The sequence below is a fragment of the Archocentrus centrarchus genome, chromosome 19, assembly GCF_007364275.1.
Source record: "Archocentrus centrarchus isolate MPI-CPG fArcCen1 chromosome 19, fArcCen1, whole genome shotgun sequence".
NCBI lineage: Eukaryota > Metazoa > Chordata > Actinopteri > Cichliformes > Cichlidae > Archocentrus > Archocentrus centrarchus.
This window is the reverse complement of record NC_044364.1, coordinates 884,390-905,081: the sequence shown is the minus strand read 5'-3', so window position 1 is coordinate 905,081 and position 20,692 is coordinate 884,390. Positions and strand designations below refer to the sequence as shown.

Here is a 20,692-nt window from a genome sequence, read left to right as displayed (position 1 = left end):
CCATTCCTGATGACCTGCATGTTTGATTTGGCAAAGATTTTACACTAGATGCACTTCCTGACACAACCCCCCCATTTATCCAGGCTCAGGGTCCACATTAGGAGGCTTGTGGCCCGTGCCCACACGTGGCTGGAATACAGTGACAGTAAAAAGGGAAATGAGACGATCAGACTTTCTGCAGCAGCACAGTTGCATTATGAACTGTGCAGAAACAAACTTTAACAAATCTGACCATTAAAGTTGTATGAGTAAAACTTGATTGGAACCACAGCACTAAGACAAATGTTTCCCACAAAGTTTTTATTCATGGCGGCAACATCATGCAAGAGCTCTGGTGAGAAATTAAAAAGAAAACTTGAGAATGAGCATGAAAAGTCAAACAGAAGCCAAAATATCTTCATAGGTTTGTGCCGCAGCTCCTTTCCATGTCCAATAGGGAGATTCCTTAATTGGGTTCAAATTATGTGTAACAGGTAGACATTTCTACAGACTTTGTTTATTGGAAACCAGCAGGAAGATAAAAAATAAATACATCTGCAGCTAAAAGAAAAAGACCTCTGTAGTGAGACTTCACATACAGCACATCACCGGTGAGTTTATGCATCTCAAACATATAAAAGGATCTGAAATGATGTGTAATTACAGGTGGGACAGCGCACTCATAATGATTTATTTTAATTAATGTATCAATTTACGGTGATAAGAATTCATCACTTTCTTCAGACCTTTGTTTTCATTCCACATTTACCCCTAATAAGCATTGTGCTTCATATGGAGCGATACACTGAGGAGATAATGCTCATCATATCTGACAGCATCTGAACTAAAATCAATCAAGTTACACCAGAACTGCTTTAATTTTGAAAAAGAACATCAATTTATGGCATCTATTATTCAGGGCAGCATAAAGAAAGTCTTTGTAAATGTGAAAGCATACTGGCCAAAATCAGAACGACCAAAGTTATGGGATTAAACACGTCTCCCCAGTGATATTAAAAAAAAAACAAAGCTTTTATTTTGATAGCAATTACCATCACAAACGCTCAATAATAACCCACCACAAGAAGTCTGCTTCTATAATCACACAGTGCCAAATCACAGGCAATTTTACCTCTTGAGCTCTTATTCACCAATGTGTCGAATCTCCAGAGTACACATTTTTATGTAGAAAACATTGCTCGCTTTTTTTTTCCTTTATACAGAGTAATAAAAAAAAGTTAAGGCAAGATGCATCAAACAGAAATCTGCAGGCCGTGGAGCAGCCGCCGGAGGTGTTCGATTCCACTGATTCTGGATCAGCCAGCGGCTCCCGCGTTCTCTCTGTCTCAGGCATCTTACACTGGTGGGAGGGGAAGAGGAGGAGGCGATTTCAGATGATGGGGGTGTGGGGCCGTCAGGTGTCTTCTGCCCCTCCTCCTCCCCTCCAAGCCCCCAATTTTAGTCTGCCAAAACTCTCCTCTTTGGCACTTAGGCTGGCAGACTGAGCTTCTTTCCTTTCAGTACTGAAACCAGACAGGACAGACTGATGTTAGACCCCACAGACAAACAGGCACCATTTATCAGGAGAAACACTGATTGATTTTATCAATGGTTTTTTACTGCCTGTGCAGAGTGTCAGTCCTTAAAGTCTAAAGTCAAGGAGTCAAAGTTTTCAGCACTGTTTCAATATCAGCGTAGTTAAAGAGTACTTATTATAAACTCCTGTAGTTAACCACTCAGAAGAATGTGAAGAAGCTATTTATATCCAAACGTCTGTGCACAGTGTTGAAGAGATATCAGCTGAAGCTGACCTTTGCCTTGGATGTACTTTGTGTAATACCAATTTGCACAACACAGTGTAGCCACTATATGTAGTTCCCAGGTCGCCCTGAGACGTGAGAGTAAAGCCTGGTTTGTGATCACTGCCCTGGTTTTCAGCGTTCCGTTCTGCTAACAGAGGAAATTCCCAGCCCAGAGCGCCGGCGCAGCGCCAGGTGATCGGGTGCTAGCTAGAACCCTGCTCAGCATCAACAGTGGTAGAAATAAAGCAGAGTTTTTTTTCCCCAAAGTTCTCCAGAAAGTCTCGTCTTTTCAAACTGTTGCAGTATATCCCTCAGTTTAATCTGCGCCCCTGTACTGACATATCATTGAAATGACGGCTAACGCCAACACGGTCGTATACAAGTGTCTTCAAACTGACTGACAAGCACCAAGTTACAAAGATTAACAGGTTGATGTCGAGCTGAAACTACACCAAAGCATGGCGCGCTCAAGAAGTTGTGATGTCGACAGTGGTGATCATAAACCACATTTAACAGGAAGCATCAGTAGAGAGGCAGAGAAAGCTCTGACACTGATGCTGAGAGCACAGGTAAGCTCGTGAATGCAACAGCAAACAATGGCTGAAGCGCCTGGAAAGCAACACTTATCAGCACTAAGCTTTTCACTACTGGAGGCAGCTCATGAAGTGTGAAGGACTGAATGATGATGAGGATGCTGCTGCTGTTATGCTAGTGTTTGCCATGAAGCTGATAAAGGAAGCTACAGTCCCATCTGTCAGAGCCGGCCCCGTGTTTACGGCAGATAAAGTTACAGTCTGGCTCAGATTTTCACTGAATATCAAGAACACTGTTACATTTTTATTGACAGTAGAAACAAACTTCTTGCTGATACTCTTTTGTGAGTGAGACAGCTATAAACCAATGACATCACTTTCTAAACAAACCTTAGAAGTTTTGGATAGGAAACCACAGAAGTATCATCACTGTGGTATTCATATCAAATACAAAATGTTCAGTTTGGAGAACCTAATCTTGTACTCATGTGTTTGCTTTGTCCTTTAAACAGATCATGACATATCTGCACCTCAACATTCAAGGAGATCTGTACAACTGAAATGACTACAAGGCGATCTCTATTATCTGTTACTATTGAAGGGTTCATCATGGACATGTATGTAAGAAGACTAAACTGATAAAAATGAAAAGAAAAATACCAGCAGCACTCACCTTTTGTTACATACAAATAGAAGAAGTCGCAGTAGAGGATGGTCTGCACCACTCCAGCAACGATGGCGATCATGTCAAAGAACCCCTCAAAGTAGAACCTCCATATCCAGTTGATGAGGTAGAGGGCTCTGTAGAGTCCCAGGAAGAACAGATAGTGGGTGGTGATGGTCTCAGCTTCTCCCGTCTTACTGATCATGAAGAGCTGAGGCAGTATGGCCACTGACTCCAGGTAGATAGAAAACGTCCACAGGATCTGAGGCAGAGGGAAATGAGGGCAGAGTGTCAGTGGTGATGTGTACTTTGAATTTACATACGTTATATTTTCATACAAAGATTTTATCATCTGGGGCTGAAATGCAGGTATAACCGTGAGTAAGAATCCTGCCTGGGCTAAAGTGATAAAGTGATTTCTGTCAGTGTGTTGGAGGGACAGGAAAAAGAAAGCATGCACGCGGGGGGGGGGGGGGGGGGGGGGGGGGTGGGGGGGGGGGTGTAAACAAACCAGACAGAAGGACAGCAAAAAAATAAAATCTCACATTAACTCACATCAGCTCACATTCTGACTGCTGAGCAGCTGCAGACTTACATATACAGCTATACTGTTACTAAGTGACAAAAAAAGAATCCATATTTCTCCAATGATACATTGACCTATAATGGGCCTGATGGCAGAGTTCCACCACAGTGCTGTAAAACAGTTTGTTCAGAACAGGAGGAGCTGCAGGTTCTGGCTGAGGAGACTCGTTCAACCTTTGGCACTGTGACATCACAGATCAGCTGGAGAGTCAGCTTACAGGTGCTGCAGAGAGCCCGTCATTACAAGCATGAGGCTAGATGATTCTTCTATCATCCACCTGATTTCTACCCCCTCTTTGTTTAAATTATTTTTATTTTTTAGGCAGGGGAGATCAATTTCTTTGGAGTCAATGAATAATCCTGTCTAATAACAGTCATCTCAATACTGAAAAAAAAGAAAATCTTGATTATTATTTTAGCATGAAGGAGCGGCCTGGCTGTGTGACCTGCACATCAGTGAGTTTGAATGTCTGACCTCCAGAGGAGAGAAGTCATGGTTAACCAGGAAAGCCAGACCACCAACAGGGACGACCAGGAACTCCACTCTGAACGTGTCGTGGTTCCCATCATAAGTTGCCTTGAACTTCATGTAGATCAGGTACACAGTGGCATATGAACATCCGATGTAGATGATCTAAAATATAAAAGGGAAAACATTAAGAGTTTCATGACCTAATGTCCTGAAGTACATGCAGCAGGGACAGCTCACACAGGCCGACCAGTTTGCTCGACAGCTTAATCATTTAGCAAACACTGGCATGTTGTTGTTGAATACTGGTCACGCCTGTACGCCTTGTTCATGAGGATGAGGATTGGGGCAGGATCTCACCTTCATGGTGGTGTTGTAGAGAGAGATGAAAGATGTGAGCAGATCAAGGTAGCGAGTGGTGAACACCAAGGCAAACAGGACCTGACTCTTTCCAGAAATACCTGTGAGAAGACAGCAGAGAGTATTTAACCATTTCAGTGGCCTGTTAACAGAACGCAGACACGGTAACTGCAGGCTACATTTTCTACTCCGAAGAATGTAACGGGGTCAGGCAGTCAGGGTGAACCGCTGATCCACAGCGCCTGCTTCAGCACTTCCTGCAGCCAGTCTGCACACAGTGAAGATGTCATCATCTAAGAAACGCTGTAAAGGTCGGGAGCTTTCTCCAAGTCATCCATGCTTTTAGCTGTACGTCAGTCAGCTGGACTACTATAACGACTACTCACAGGAACCTATAAGAACACCTTAATCAGCTCCAGCTACTCTAGAAAGCAAGTACCACAGTTAAAGTTAAACAAGAGGACGAAAGCCAGAAAACATCTGCGCTAATGTCACAGCACTGGCTTAAAACTTAGTTTTAACTTTGGATGCTTATTTTTATGGTTCTACATAAACGGGCCACCTGGTTATTCCTCAGAGACACTAGTACTACTACTAGTAATACTAGTGAAGCAGCTTTTTACCTTTTATGCTCCAAGCTGCTGAAATCATCTAAAAGTTGTAGGTGCTGCTGTTGCCATCAGGGGACTCCAACAGTATCACTGTTTAAAGCTACATTAAAAACTTTCCCAGTTGGCTGAGGTTTTCTGTTTCCTGGTCTTAGTTGTCATTTTATTTAAATTCAGGTCTTCTGATCAGTTTCATTTGGAGGTTTTCGCATTTTTACTGGTCCAACATTTGTTAATCGTTTCATTTGGTTTCTGCTTGGTTTTAAGTTATGGTTTTTATCTGTGTGTATTTCTGGTTGTTTTTGTCTGAACACATTTCTTTCTTTCATGGATTTAACTTAAGACCAATTTTTCACCATCCTAATGTTACCTGTTTGTTTTTGTTGGTGATTGCTGTTATTATTATTTTATGAATTCACTTAGTTTTACATTATCTCTACATTGCCATGGCTGCAGCCTCTGTGGCAGTTCGTTGTGCTTCCACCTTGAGTGAAAAGTGATACAGAAATAAGATTTTGCTTACTTGATGTATCACCTAGTCACAGAAAGAGCTACAATCACTCCTCACTACATTATTATCAGCAAAGCCTACTGCTGCTGATTATAACTCAGGAGTTATATATGTGGCTTAGCTGCCACAGAGAACTCACAGGCAAATTTGTGTCTGTTCATGTCCCTGGAAAATAATTGAGACTGATTTGCATGTCAGTGGTTGGTTATTAAAGGAAAACCCAACATGCTGCACAGTTTCAGTACTTCTTGGCCCTGGATTTCCTCTGTCTGTGGGACACTACTACAGGGACGGAGCACCACCCTTCTAAAAGACATTCCCTCATTTGATCGTGTGAAGATGGTGACAATCTCCAAGATGGCACCAGTGAAATCTTCCAAAGGTGTCCAGTTGGCCTGAGCTCTGGTGACTGAAGGCAACAGCATATAATTCACATCATTTTAATTCTCATCTAAACTCATCCTTGTGTCCAGTGGATGGCTGTGGTGTTGTTAAAGCAAACACACCCATCAGGATAGAAAAGGTGATCACTCAGAACAACTTTGGATTGATTAGTAACAATTAATAACCCTAAGGCTGGGGTGTCAAATATGTGGCCTGGGAGCCAGAACAAGTCCACCAAAGGCTCCAATCCAGTCCATTAGATGGCTTTGCACAGTGTGCCAATTACAGTGACATTAATGTGTTAAAAGTTAAGTTTCATATCTATGTCTGAACAAGTTATCTGAATCATAGATTCTCTGTGAATTGTAATACACATGCAATAAGACATTTGTTAAAAATGCACTGCATGCTGTTCATATCTATAAATGGACTGTTTATTAAATGCAAAGGCTTACTTGCACTTCTCTATATTAAAAGGAAAAAAGGCTATTGCACAATTGTTTTACTTGTTCGGCTGTCTTGAGATCAGATTTGGCTGCATTTGATCCGAGATCTGAAATGAGGAGACCAGTTGACCCAAACCGTGTCAGCGGGGTCAAGGATTCATTTATTCCTTCACACTGTCACACACCTGTGTGGTTTAATCTGGGACTGGCGCTCCTGCAGTGATAGCGCTCTAACCTTTGACCACAGCAAAAGCAGGAAAACAAAGTTCCACAGAATACAACAATCTAGTACTCCCTCAGAAACACGCTGGACTTGTAAGCAAAAGCATTCACACCCAGTCACCGACTTTGCATCTGCAGATACGATGCTGCCACGTCAGAGGTCACACCGGGTTATAGTAAAGTAAGGCACAGGAACAGTAAGACTGAAACGTGGAACTAGCTTAGTGTCAATCAGGTGAGATGACGAAGCCAAACTATCAAGTACGGTTGCCCTGAGGTCCCCTATCTAACGCTCGTTTGGGGCCCAATGGACTGTCAAGACTAGCTAACGGCACAGCTAATGACTGAGCCACCCAAAGGAGCATAAACCAGGGTTCACGTCCCGCGGTGCCCTGCTCCTAACAGCAACAGTGACAGCCTCGGGAGCGGCTGTCATTACTTGATGACAGGGGACACCGCTGAAATGGACAGGGCTACGAACAGCTAGCTAACGTTAGCCAAAAACTGGCTAATGAGTTCCAACTAACTACAGACAAGATCCAGAGCGGAGAGCTTTCACTTCTGCCCAAACTGCCAATTACATGAGCCGACACATGCTGAGCTGTCCTCAGGGTCGTGCAAACTTCCTAAGTTAAAGACTCTGATTACTCACCGGCACAAGACCTGGTTTTCCATATTTTTAGCAGCAGGATGATGATAGCTGCTAGGTGGGAGAGGTCGCCGGTTAGCCTGAAAATATTCATGTTTGCAGGAACGCCGCTAGTAGCAGTCCGGTTCTAGATCCTAGGAAGAACTCTGCTGGTCTCCGGTAACGGTTATTTTTCTTCCCCGACAGCGCTGAATGACACCGTGATGCTAGAATAAACCGTTTCTGGGTCCAGAAGATGGGAAAATGGCGAGTAAAGCGCGACGTGGCTTGGGGACGTGGCCAAGATAATAGTATCCAATGCAAGACGGGAAACACTCTCGGCCCCAGCCAATCAGGATAGAGGGATGGTTAATTTGCATAAACTATGCTCGAGGAAACGCCGCCTTAAAGTTCTGCGTAAAAACAAAGTAAATACGAGTTTCCCTTTTCAGCTCCGGCTGCCATGTACAAGGAAGTGCACCAGGAAACCCCTGTCCATCCCTTATTAAGACACGTGCAGATACGTGGAGTTACATTCGCCTTCATAAGCATACTGCTACCATATAGCATAATAAGTATCTTTACATAAGAAGAAATCTTTAAAGATTTGGAAACTACAGTTTTTCCAAATGTTTAAACAAAATTCCAGAAACTGTGGCTCAAGGCTGTGAAGACAAACTGAACAGAGTTAAAACTACACACACTTAAAACCCTGTTCTCTTCTCAACACTGATTCCTCCCACCAAAACAACACACTCAGCCATCGTGCTTCTGTGTCTTACAGGACATCCAATTAACACAATAAGTTGTGTTCTGAAGGTGAACAACATGCACTAAATGAAAGTTGTGCTCGTAGATTTGTGCACCTGACTTTGAGTGAGACTGAGCTGGGTTTAAATCTAACCCGACCCTCACAGCAGCAAGAAGAATGAGAACCGAAAATGCAGCAAAAGTACTTTATTTAGGACATACACATTTAAAGATTGCATTAAATGTGGCACATTTTTCCAAATAATTCAGTCTGCACCATCATTTGATCAGCATAACCGATTTAAAGAAATTTGTGGGAAAAAAAGTTAATTCATAAACAGCTTTGTTTTATTCCATATATGCAGATTTTGTTGCTACAGCACTGCTTGGACTAGTATAACCAACAGTTTAATCTAGTGTAATACAACTGAGTAAGACATCACAAGACAATGTAGTGACTAAGGCTTTTTCCATTTGTGCTATAGTTACATCTATTAGCACCAATTGGCATTTTATGTTAATGGATTAAGAACTACACGATGTTACAGTCAGCATGATGAACACAGGATCTGTTTTCATTAAAACAAACAAAAACAGAAAGCAGCTAAAAACACAAGTTTCCACTTGTGGTCGTTGAAGCTGCAGATTCACAGGCTCACTTTAAGAAAGCCTTATTACTTTCACATCAGTGGCAAAAATGCATTAACAGTTAAATACACACAGACCAGTTCAAGTTGATTAAAGGTGCATTTGAGAAGTTCAGCTTCAAGTTAAAGTTAGAATGAAATGGCTACAGAGCGGCCTTGCTTTCACCAAGTCTGCCATCAGGCAGGAAATGTCCTGGAGAAAGAAAATGAGGGCTCAGTTTGCACAACCATCTCAAGACGTCTCAAACTCTAAATTACATCAAGTAAAAGCCGCCTGATTGGTCCTCTGAATCGATACACTTCCAGTAAGCACAGGTAACAGACACACAGGACCAACACAGCATCATTTTAGAGTTATGTTATTAGAGTATCATTAGAGGTATTTTCTCATGGGCTAACTGCTGTCCAATTATTTGTGCTCCAAAAATGGTAGCGGTATCACTAAACAAGATGGCTGGTGAACATGGGAACTACAATACCTGAGCTTCACACCTGACTCACCACAGCTTAAAAAAAAAAAAAAAAAAAAGGCGCATACTGTGTTCCAAGAATGCTCATGAATACTACATACGCAGTACTTGTAGTATTCACGGAGCAGCCACTTGATCATCTGAGGACTTCAGAACAAAAACTGCATCATCAAGAAGGTAGTAATCTCTTGCTATGTCCCCTTCGCAGAGGTATGGCAATCGGGTCAGGGTCTCCACCTCAAACCCCACCTTTCGGAAAACCTCATTGGTGAGCTTGTTCACTTGCTCCTCCCACGTCTTTCCTTGAATTTGAACGTATTCTCTGGGACGCTCCCATCTCCCTCCTGGGGGGGGAAAAAAAACAAAAAACTTTTATCTGAACAGCAAATATAGTTTCTGAATAACGTGTCAGTATGGTGTTGGCATAAGCAGCATTTATTTCCAACTGACTGATTTCTAGCCAGGGCTGGAAAGGAATCACAACAGCCACAATGAGTCTTCCCGTCCCTGGAACCAGTGCTCGTCTGATGTCCCGCAGGAGACTCAGTGGATCATCGCAGCGGTCGAGAAGGTTCAGACAGCTGATCACATCATACTGAAAACCCGTCTCCTGCCACACATCTATATCCAGCAGTCTGCGTCCAGCAGGAGTTCAGAGGGAGAGATCTGTTAATCACAAGGGGCTCATCCAAGACAGGCATGTCTGGAAAAGTGAGTTTTCTAAGGATAATTTTAGTGCTATTTACTTTGAAGCTTCCATTTAAAAAAATAACCAATGACTTCATTCCAAGTGACTGTATGTTATTTCAATGTTATCCTCATCCTCAAGAACCAGCCTGATCAGGTCCTTTGTGGCATTCCCCTAGGCTCAGTGTTTGGTCACCTGTTTGTTTTCATGCTCAATTTATTCAAATGAACCACTACTCATTAGTGAGTGATGCTCTGGTCAAAAATTCTCTTTGTTTTTGCCTCCTTCTTTTTTAAAGCCCCAAAGTGGTAAAATGTGCAGGTCTACTGGGTTCTTGAGGCTCCAGAAAAGAAAAAAAAAAGCAATATTAAGGCTTCAGAAATAGAGTCCAGATACCAATGTTTGATGTCAGGGTGGCAACAGAGACCCTTTAAACTCAGCCACTTTATTAGGTATGCCTGTTCAACTTTGTTGACAAATACTCATCCAATCACCTGGCAGCAACTCAGTGCCTTCCACATGTAGACATGGTCATCAGAACAGGGAAGAAAGGTGATTTAAGAGATTCTGAATGTGGCAGACAGGCCTGTTTGAGCATTTCAGAAACTGCTGCTGCTCACAACATCTACAGTTTATAATCACCCCCCACCCAAAAGAGACAGGAAACAGGAAACCATGGATCCATCTTGCCTTCTATCAATGGCCCAGACTGGTGGAGGTGCAATATGTGAGGGATATTTTTTTGGCACACCGTGCACCCCTTAGCACCAACTGAGCATCATTTAAATGACAAAGCCTACCCAAGTACTACTGCTAACCATCTCTTTATGACTAGTGTACCAATCTTCTGATGGCTGCTTCCAACATGATAACATGCCACACCACAGAGCTTAAGTCACCTCACAGGGGAAAAACAAAAACTCTCATACAAACCAAACCCTCACTTGAATTTCTTCTTGCGGAGATGCCTTTTCATGGGCAATGAGACTTCAGTTGCATAGACCTCTGTGAAATGTGAGGCCATCACCTTTGTAACACCACCATCTCCAGCTCCGAGGTCCAGTAGTCTGTTGGCCACCCAATCCGGTTCGATCCGGAGCAGCTGCCGGAACTGGTCCTTGGAAAACACGAACATAGAGCCACGTCCCAGAAACCTAAGAGAATAGAGTGTAAGTCAGGGGAAGATGGACTATAGGTGAAACCAAGACCAGCGTGTAAAGAACTCACCCATTAATGGAGGTACGAGATACCAGTGGGCTGAGGACAGTTGAAACAAGAGAATAGTAGATCTGGGTGAAAAGATAGGTAGACTTCTCTTCACTCTGCTCCACAAAAGCCCTGGTGTCTGCATCCAGCTGGCTCTGGATAAACAGCGGTCGCAGTGATTCTTCCAGCAGGTCAGTGTTGCACCTGTACCACTGGACAAGTTTGAGAGAACAAAAAATATCAGGCACCAGCTTAAGGTTCAACATACAGTTGTTGAGCTGAATATAATGTCAGGCTCTCAAGGATCAGTCACATTCATATACACTCACTTCTCATTTGATCTCATCCCTGCTGCACTAACAGTTACTTCATCTTCTCTTTGGAGTGTTTGCCTGGTTGCAGATGTGAGAGTGGACCACGAGCTGATAAATCTGTCTGACACCAGGCTGCTCAAGCACCTCTTTGGTGAAGTAACTTGCTTAAGAGTGCATGTATCACCTCTTAATTGAAAAATAAAATATTCTATTTTATCTCAACATCTGGACTCTCATGTTACAGCAGGATTTCTGTTGGGTTTCCAGCAGTCATGTTCACCATAACTACGTCACAGAATTTGCCTTAAAGTCTGGAGGTCCAGCAAAACATTCAAGTGAAGAAGCCACTTTGTCACAGAAGGTGTCTCAGAAGTATAAAATGTATCCATAACCGAGGCCTGTATTCTCAGTGACAGGGGAACAATATGAGAACAGCGCCCCCACCACCACCACCACAGCTGGAGACAGGGCAATACTGGAAGAGCATATAGGAGAAGGATGCAACAATTAATGCTCAGTGGCCAGCAGATCTAAGAGCAGACCACAGCAATCTCACAATCCCGGTGGCAGCCATCCAAGAACTATGAAGAACCGGACAGCACCAGGCCCTGATATGATTCACACCAACTGGCTACAGAAGCTAACTGCACTCCATGAGTTCCTGGCAGCACAAATGAAACAGCTGGTATTGGATAAGATGCACCCAGAATGGCTGACCAAAGGCTGGACAGTCCTGATCCCCAAATGGGACTGATCTAACTACCAGCCAATAACCTGCCTCAGAACAACACGGAAGCTCCTGTCAGGCAACATAGCGGCTAAGATGAACAAGCATGTCGCTCAATACATGAGTAGGGCCCAGAAAGGAATTGGCAATAACACTAGAGGTGCAAAACACCGGTAGAGAGAGCAGTCACTCTAGACTGACCGACCTGCGCACCGCCTGGAGTGACTACAAGAAAGCCTGTGACTCAGTGCCTCACACATGGATCCTGGAATGACTGGAACAAGATCAACAGGACCCAAAGAGCCGGAATGAGAGCATTTTGAATGGGAAATGGGACCCGGGGAAGCGGCACTCTCACTCGCACGGCCCCAGGGACCCTCCCCGAAGCACGGTAAATATTTCAATGGGCGTCGGACCATCCAAAATATGAAGTTAAATTTAAACGTCAGTTGTTTTTATTCAGAAAATCCACTTCCTTTGCATGTGGTTTCATTGATTTAAGGCTGACTTGCCACTTCCAATATGGCGAACATATCGCAGTGACACGGTCCATGTCATGCTGTTTCTGTAAACTGCTCAGGTATCAACAGTGAATGTGTCTGTTTTCTCTCCATCTCTTTTTATTACCTGATCACTGCTAGCGCCCGCAGATGAAGACGGGCATATGTCTATGAAGACGAGGCTTCTGCTTTACTTTGAGAGCATGGGAAATCTCCAACACGGACTTAGAATGCTGTGCAAATCTGTCAAGATCATATTTTTTCCTCTGAGATTCGAGTCATGTACTCATATAAGCTGCTTGTATCGGTGAAGCATGTTATCTTTCAAAACCAATCACATACATATAGAATATCGATGATGCGTTAGAGACATTTCCAGTTCCCACGGTCCCTGAATGCAACAGCTGGGACTATGTTGTTCAGCCACTGTGCTGAGCTGTCAGTCATGATTCCACACCCCCGTCATCTGAGGCCCCGCCCCCCACGCCAAAAGAGGGCCAAAAGTTTGAACTCGAAAAACAAATCTGAAACTGTGAAAAAAAAATCTGAAAGTGCAAAAAAAAAAAAAAAACTTGAATCTGAAAAGTAGTTTTGAAATTTTTTTTTTTAGTCTCGCATCTTTTTTTTTCAGTTGCAAAACTTTTTTTTCCTGTTTAAATTTTTTTTTCGGGTTCAAAATAATTTTTCAGTTTCAAAAATTTTTTTTTCGAACAAACTTTATGGCCCCAATTTAGCTCCATAGTTTTCCTGCTGCTTCTAGGCAGGCGAGGCACCAGGACTCTGAACAGACCACAGTAATCTGAATTACTGAGTGTGTTTAGTACCATTGCTTCTATTTATTAGAAATGAGTACACACACACACACACACACACACACACACACACACACACACACACACACACACACACACACACACACACACACACACCTTGTTTAGGATGTGACGATAACAAACGTGGCCATCAGGCGTCACTATGAAGATGGTGTGAGATTGTTTCGGTGTTTCATAAAGCCTCGTTTCGCCCTTTACTACTGAACCCCCGCTGTCGCGACTCTACCAACAGGTAACCTACCTTTGTGACGTCAATCGTATCCAGGTCACTCAGCATGTTGACCAGGAGCGAGCGGACGACCGGATTTCGGATGTACTTCCCGGTCCACATCCTCCTGATGGAGAGCAGAAAGGCGGCGTAGCCCACGACCCACGCTACAAAAAGCAACGTCCTCAGCTGCAGAGGACACATAATGGACAAGAGGCTTGAGCAGAAAGCGGACAGAGACGGAGAGAAGAGGCACAGTGGCCAGAGTGTCGTGGTTAATACTAGAGGGTGTTAAAGAGGAGAGTGGCAGCCACTTGTAAAGCAGCACGTCGGGGCATGTCTCCGATTACACGGCGGTAAACAAACCTGAGAAGGGCGGTGGATTCAGGAAGGCCTGCTGCTATTTACCGAGCCCCGTGAAACCAGTCAGCCTATTAAAGACAATCGCAGGGGTTTCTGCCCAAAATGACAACAAACTCTGTGCTGCGTCTTCTTTGGGTTTAATTGGTGGCGGGAAACCGGCTTCGCGCGCTTTACCGCCCCCTCTGATCAGGCGGATTCAGACGTGCTGATCAGAAAAACGCTGTTCCCAACACCTGTCACCTTATGAATCTTTAAAAGCGCTACAATTTAAGCCTCCTGTGACGCAGTTCCTGCATTATACATTACAGTTTTTCCAGTCACTTCCTCCCCAAACCATGGCTTATTTTAATAGAACACATTAGACACCGAGGTAGTCACATGACATCACCTTTGGTTAGTGAAGTCCTGCTGTCATCCTGGCATTGCGGAGGGTTGGATCTGACCTGGAAACATAAGGATTCTATATGCTCATTGGCTGACCAGTGAACGAAGCCTGGATAACCTTCTGCACTAATAAAGGACCATTTTATTCAATGACCTGAAACAATAGAGCTCCTACACGTTTAGCACAGTGTCAAGTTATGGGAATGAGTCGCCCTCTGCTGGCCATAAAAAGAATGGCCAACTTTACAGAAACGGGAGCATGTTTGCAGCCTGATAAAGAGTTTTGGTCCATGAATGGTTCCTCCAACAAATCTAGAAGGTACATTTTTTGTAACTCATTCATCTGCATATTCAAGAGGCAGTATGTTAGACCTCACCGCCATCAGCTACTGAACTGGACCTCTTGAGCCCGTGTTGCTTTTGGACACTTTATGTGACATTATCTGACAGCATGATTTGCCGTTAGTTCGGTGCACAGAACCGTCAAATTCTGGGGTTTTTATTAGTCTGTTACGTTGCACTGATTAACAAACATGTGAACTGCTCCGATACAGTTTATGGATGGAGCTTTCTAACCAAGCTGGCAAGTGTTATCTGGCAAGTTCAAAGCCAGCAGATCACATCACAGCGGCTTTATCCATGTTTTATTAACAGCTCATGGCAATGATTATATAAAATATGAAGACCATGCAGTGTTGCAGGCTCTGTAATTTAAGACAAGACTGCAGGGAACTGAGCTCACCTCATAAGTGAGAGGGGACACTCAATCCTTCAGCAGCAATAACTTCAATCGTTTAGATAAAGTCCCTGAAGGGGTTAGAAAGGTGGTGAGACCTGCTTCTAGAAGAACTTGGCACAATTTTGATTTGTTCCTTTATTCACTGCTTCTTCCCTTTTTTGTGACTCATCTACAGACAGATGCATTTGGTGAATAATTTCAGAACAAGCCCTTCTTATTCCCAGACCAACAATTCATCCACTGAACTAAAACGAGTCTCACCTGCTCTCATGTGGCTTCTCAAATCTGTGGGATTTAGATTTTCACCAATATGGAATTTATGAGAGAAGTCTTGGCTCAGAGACAGCCATGGAGAAAGTTAATGATTTATTTATTGAATAAATTTAGGCATCACATAAAAGTCTGGAGAACCTGGAGACCTTGAACTGATTCTCCTCAGTTTGTGACCTTTGACATTCGCAGTGGCTGATCTTGGAAATAAAATGTTTGTGTTCATTTCCCTTTCTTTCCCAAAGGGAATGCTGCATGACACAATCCCAACAAGGCTGCACACACTCAAAATCAAACTCCACTAAGAATGATTCACTAGATTATATTGACTCAGTAAATCCCAGATAAATCCACTCAAATCTTTCCAAAGCTGAAAACTGACCCAAAGTTCATTTTATGGCAGAAGTCACTGAGGATGAACTCACACAGCTGGAGTCCCACAATTTTTAGTCATTTTAATAAATCCCATAATTTTGAATTAAGTGTGGTTGCCCCAGTTTGACTTAAACTTAAAATCCCCCAAATGTAATACACAGTTTGACTCTACAGGCTGTCACTCATTTACATACAAGTCAAGCAGCAGAACATTAAAATGATTAAAAACTGATTAAATAAAAATCGAAGTAAACCTTAAATGAAGAAAAGCAGTGATGGAAGCCTTTCCTGCGGTTACGTCCATACTGTTACCTGTGCGCTACATACCTGGAAGGCGCGCGGTGAGATCAGGCAGCGGCTGCAGCTGCAGCGCAAAGTGAACTTCAGAGGCTCCCAGTCCAGCGGTTTATTTCCGGAGGCTGACCAGCTGACTGAAAGTGGGCGTGGCCGAGCGAAACCTGTGATGCTGTGAGCGCGCGCTGTGACTTGTACCTGTTGAGTCAGCACCCTTTCATGCTTCTGATTCCACTGAATTTAAAGTAAAATCAACACTTTAACGCACCGAGGAGCCGGTACGAGCGTTTCCTCCATTTATTCTCATTATTACCTGCACAGGAACTGGGAACAAAGGCATACAGGTGCATTGTAAATTATTAAAATGCTGCGTTTTGTCACAAAACAGCGAGACTAAGTTAACATACTGCATATATTTGAATGTGTTCAGTGAGGAATCACAGAATGAGGGTACATGATGCAGCTGTGTATATATCACAGCTGGAGCCTATCCCAGCTGTCCTAGGGAGAGGCAGGGTACACCTGTACAGGTCGCAGGGCTAACACAGAGAGACAGACCACCACTCACACCTATGGGCAATTTAGTTCTTGTTTTTTGTTGGCAGAGATTGGCTTCCATAAAAGACTGTATGTACAGGAAAGCACACTCAGGTAATTAGACACCTTGTTGGTACTGGGCTAGGCCTCCTTTTGAATGGACTTGAAGTTACAGGTGTCTTTCTACTCCGTTTGAGCATTCAAAGCACTTTCTACGATATTGTGTTCACACACATGTGTTCTTACAGTGTTTTTATTAATACCTGTGCACTGGTAGCTAACATTCATTCACAGACGCACGTGTGCACACATTGGGGGTCACTAGGTTCAATATTGCGACCCTGGATTGATCCATGCTCTACCATCTGAGCCACAGCTGCCCCAGAACGTCATTCTCTGTGGTACAGATTGCAGGAACCATTCCTCAGATTGTGATCCAAACTGACATGATAGCCTCAAGTTGTTTTCCTGCTCTTAGCTGACAGGTGTGGTCTTCTGCTGCCCACCTGCTGTAAGGCTGTGTTGTGTGTTCAGAGAAGCTCTTCTGCATGCCTTGGCTGTATTTAAGTTACTGTTGCCTCCCTATCAGCAGTTTGGTTTTGACCTCTGGCACCAAGAAGATGTTTTCACCCAGAGAACTGCTGCTTACTAGATTTTTTTTTCCTCTGTAAACTCCAGAGATTATTGTGCGGGAAGATCCAAGCAGATCAGCAGTTTCTGAAACTGTGGCACCAACAACCAAGTTAAAAAAAAAACTTCATCAGGTTGTATTGCCCATGGCTTTAATGCTTTGAGTTGCTGCCACATGATTGGCTGATTAGATGTGTGTTAATGAGCAGCTGAGCCTAACAAGGTGGCTGGTGAGTGTAAAAGAAGCCTGGACGTTGCTGTTTGAACACACTCGTTCCCTACTTTGGGATCATTCAAAATGCCCTGCTCTGTGTTTTGTTACTTGAGCTCTTTTCATCCAGTGCAGTAAGATAACTGAGCTGCATCTCCTCAAACCATCCTGCATGTTTCACAGTTTCACTGCCTCTGATCTTCATAGCTACCCTTAGAAGACTTTGTTTTTACCTCTAGCTGTTCTGTGTCATAGCCTTAAGAGGCAAAACTACTGAGGACTCTAAAGCAGCACCCTGCATCCAACAGCTTAATAGTTAAAGGTTTTATTGACAGATAGAAAATTCACAAGTGGACTGTGCAACTGGAGTGTTTGTGAAGAAGGATTCAACAACTTGGAGCAGCAACCCCGAGAGAGAGAGATGAGAGTTAGTTTTGGCTGGGTTGGAGACTGAGCAGCTTACTTGAGATCTCAGTGGCAGTTTTAGAAAGCAGGTAAGTGCTCTTACTTACAAGAAGCTAGGAGTAAGCAGTGGGAGGAGCCACTGGACAGGTCTTTGTGAGAGGTTTGGACTGTTGGAGGGTGGACAGGCAGGTAGGTCTGAGAGGTGGATTCTTGACCAGAGATTTCCAGAAGGAATGGACCAGTTTACAGTCAGGTATGTGGGTCTGGAAGGAATGGAGCGCTTCAGCCACACAGGAATCACTGGGAATTGCAAACACAAGGATATTCGCACACAAGAAACTTGAAGTCATTCAAAAGCCATAGAGTAGCCTGTTTACCAGTAAATGGATGCTGGAGCTGCTCCTTAAATGCAGACAGATGATGAGTGTGATGGAAAACAGGTGTGCAGGCTGACAGAGGACCTGGAGGCTCCACCCACAGGCAGACCCCAGACTGGGCCAACCCCTCCCTCCTAAAAAAAACTAAGAAAACAGTTGTTTAAAAAGATCTAAGAATGGTAATCAGTTCCTGATATGGATCTTTCTCAGTAAACGATCACCTAGATAAGTCCACTTATGGTTTTAAAATAGTAAAATAGACAAAGCTATGCTGCATTGTGCTGGTCCTCTCAAAAGCAACCTATTCAGATGTGTCCCTCCCAAAGCTGAAAACTCTGCCCCAGAGTTTATTTTTGCAAATAAAACCTACAGCATGATTCCCATAATAATTTCAATAAATCCCATAGTCCTGACTTAACTGATTTCCTATTTCTAACAAGTGAAAAATTCAAATCTCTTATAATTTAACATATTGTTTCATAAGTATGACCCAAATTAGATGATTTTGATGTTGTCATTCATTTAAGTCAGATTTACCATTCATCCTTACATCCAAAAGTTTAATTTAATTTCAATAAATTAGCTGATAATTTTGTTTTTTTTAGCTTGAGATCTTTACTTTTCTGTAATGCCATTTTATTATGTTATTTCCGAATTTTGGCATTGAAGTTAACTTTGAAAATAAAAAAATCATAATCATCATTTTGACCTCAGTCTAATAACTTTTTAACCTTTTTGTACATCATCTTCTAATCTCCTGAAAGTCTGACATGTCTTTACTGACACTGAACACCCAGAGAAGCTGCTGGGGGGGGGTGTTGCAACATCATTCCAAATGTAACCAAACATCTGTAACTAGAACACAGCTGACTCTACCAGATGCAGTCAAATATGTGCTGTGAGTCAGTTAACTGGAAAATTCATTATGGGCCTTTCCTGATTATTAACTTAATAACTGAAATATCATTGTTCATGAACTGGACCCTGACCCTTTAAAAATGGGGTTATTTTGGTAAAACAGTGTGGGTCAAATGTTGCGTGCTGGGTTATTGTGACCCAGTGTGTGTGTTTGATTGCAAACCCAGCACACTGGGTCCAAATAAGCTAACATGAGGAAAGATTTGCTTCACAAAGCAAACAAGTGCTTAGAACAAGAGCAGTCACAAACAAACTCAGGTTTGTTTGTGACTGCATCTGTGACCTGATGACTTGTGTCATGGAACAGACATTTACAGCTGCAAACGAAGACAAATTCAACCATCATTTAAGAACTGGACCAAAGGAAGTGAGAAAAAATGATTAAAGTGATGAAGATGAGTGCACATATTCTCATTATATGTTTTAGTTTGGCACCATGTTAGCAGAGAGGTGAATTTATGGACTGCAAGTGTGAATGATGATCAAAATAATCTTGATAATAATAATTTGTTATAATATTTTTTTGCTATTATTAATAAATAATAACACACGTGACTACTTTACTTTGAAAGTTCCCACCGGAAGTTGTGTTTGTGGGTCTCTTGACGCTATCAGGGCAAAACAAACTGGCCGTGATGATTAAGCCAATGTTTCCAATTTAGTGAGTGCTTCTGTAAAAGAACCATCAGCTGCAGTATTGTTAGAAATGAATGTACAACATGCATCACCAAACATCACACACACACACCTCTCCCTTCTCTGCTAACAACACATCTAATGCCTTCCTATTTTTCCATGTTATGACACTAGTCACATGCATCTGTAGAGCCTTAAGTGCATCTCTAGTGAGATCATCACATCTCTGCTGGGTGTAATAGATCTGTGTTTTTGTTGGTTTCTATCACATCAGGACCCTGAGGGACACCTACAGCATCTATATCCACTTTAGAGTCAGACTCGAGGTTGTCTGTGGAACATTTAAACCTACCCTGAGGCAATAATAACTGTGAGTGAACCTGTGGATGAATCATAGTTTTTTAAATTAATTTGACTATGATGAAAGTGTCTTTCCAAGTCTGAGGTAAACCCAGCCGCGGATCTCTGCACAGCCACCATCAGCTACCTCTGGATCTGGATTTTGCAGTGCGGTGACAGCTGGGTGTTTGCTACCCACTCTGAGCGCCTGCAGGTCACACAGGCTTCTGTGATTTTTACTGTAGTAAGGTGATTAGTTTGATATAACAGCGCCTCATCAGTCATGCTATGATAACGGTTACAAACATCTCAAAGGTATTTACAGTTAGCTTTAACTGTGTCCACATCGGTCACATTTAGCTCTGAAGGAATGAGCACATCCTGTGATGGAGGCCCAGAAAAATCACTTGATGGAAGGAAATGACCACAACATTTAGGAATCTTAGATGAGGCCAGAATTTGTGTAGTAGACACAAAGTAACTGAGGGCTATAATTATTAGGAAACTGAGGCTCTGATGCACAGGTTCCTGAGGTGTTAGGAAACGGTGTCACATAAGCCTTCCCTGTCTCTGAGATGCTCTGAGAGTCATGTGGATGTTTATTGTATGTAGAAATGACAAATCACACAAATAACCGTCAGAACCAAAAAACGCACTGAACCTCTCAGCTCATACATCCT

General features: G+C 42.9%; 2 protein-coding genes across 6 annotated transcripts; both read right to left on the bottom strand.

Moving 5' to 3' along the window:
- Positions 1 to 476: 476 nt before the first annotated feature.
- Positions 477 to 7,510, bottom strand: kdelr2b (KDEL endoplasmic reticulum protein retention receptor 2b). Its single transcript, XM_030755786.1, has 5 exons — positions 7,216 to 7,510; positions 4,393 to 4,493; positions 4,039 to 4,197; positions 2,988 to 3,240; positions 477 to 1,502 (listed from the first exon to the last, which is right to left on the bottom strand). Exons 1-5 carry the CDS (start codon positions 7,304 to 7,306, stop codon positions 1,468 to 1,470), a joined length of 639 nt encoding a protein of 212 aa, XP_030611646.1. The 5' UTR covers positions 7,307 to 7,510; the 3' UTR covers positions 477 to 1,467.
- Positions 7,511 to 8,133: 623 nt separating this feature from the next.
- Positions 8,134 to 16,038, bottom strand: mettl9 (methyltransferase 9, His-X-His N1-histidine). 5 transcript variants are annotated; one of them, XM_030755609.1, is made up of 7 exons: positions 15,993 to 16,022; positions 14,286 to 14,340; positions 13,568 to 13,723; positions 10,974 to 11,164; positions 10,691 to 10,900; positions 9,509 to 9,693; positions 8,134 to 9,402 (listed from the first exon to the last, which is right to left on the bottom strand). In XM_030755609.1, exons 3-7 carry the CDS (start codon positions 13,655 to 13,657, stop codon positions 9,176 to 9,178), a joined length of 903 nt encoding a protein of 300 aa, XP_030611469.1. In that variant the 5' UTR covers positions 13,658 to 13,723; positions 14,286 to 14,340; positions 15,993 to 16,022; the 3' UTR covers positions 8,134 to 9,175. The 5 variants fall into 5 exon arrangements, with proteins under 5 accessions (XP_030611469.1, XP_030611470.1, XP_030611467.1 ...); XM_030755610.1 differs by lacking the exon at positions 15,993 to 16,022 and adding an exon at positions 15,920 to 15,936; XM_030755607.1 differs by lacking the exon at positions 14,286 to 14,340 and having other exon boundaries at positions 15,993 to 16,038.
- Positions 16,039 to 20,692: the final 4,654 nt, after the last annotated feature.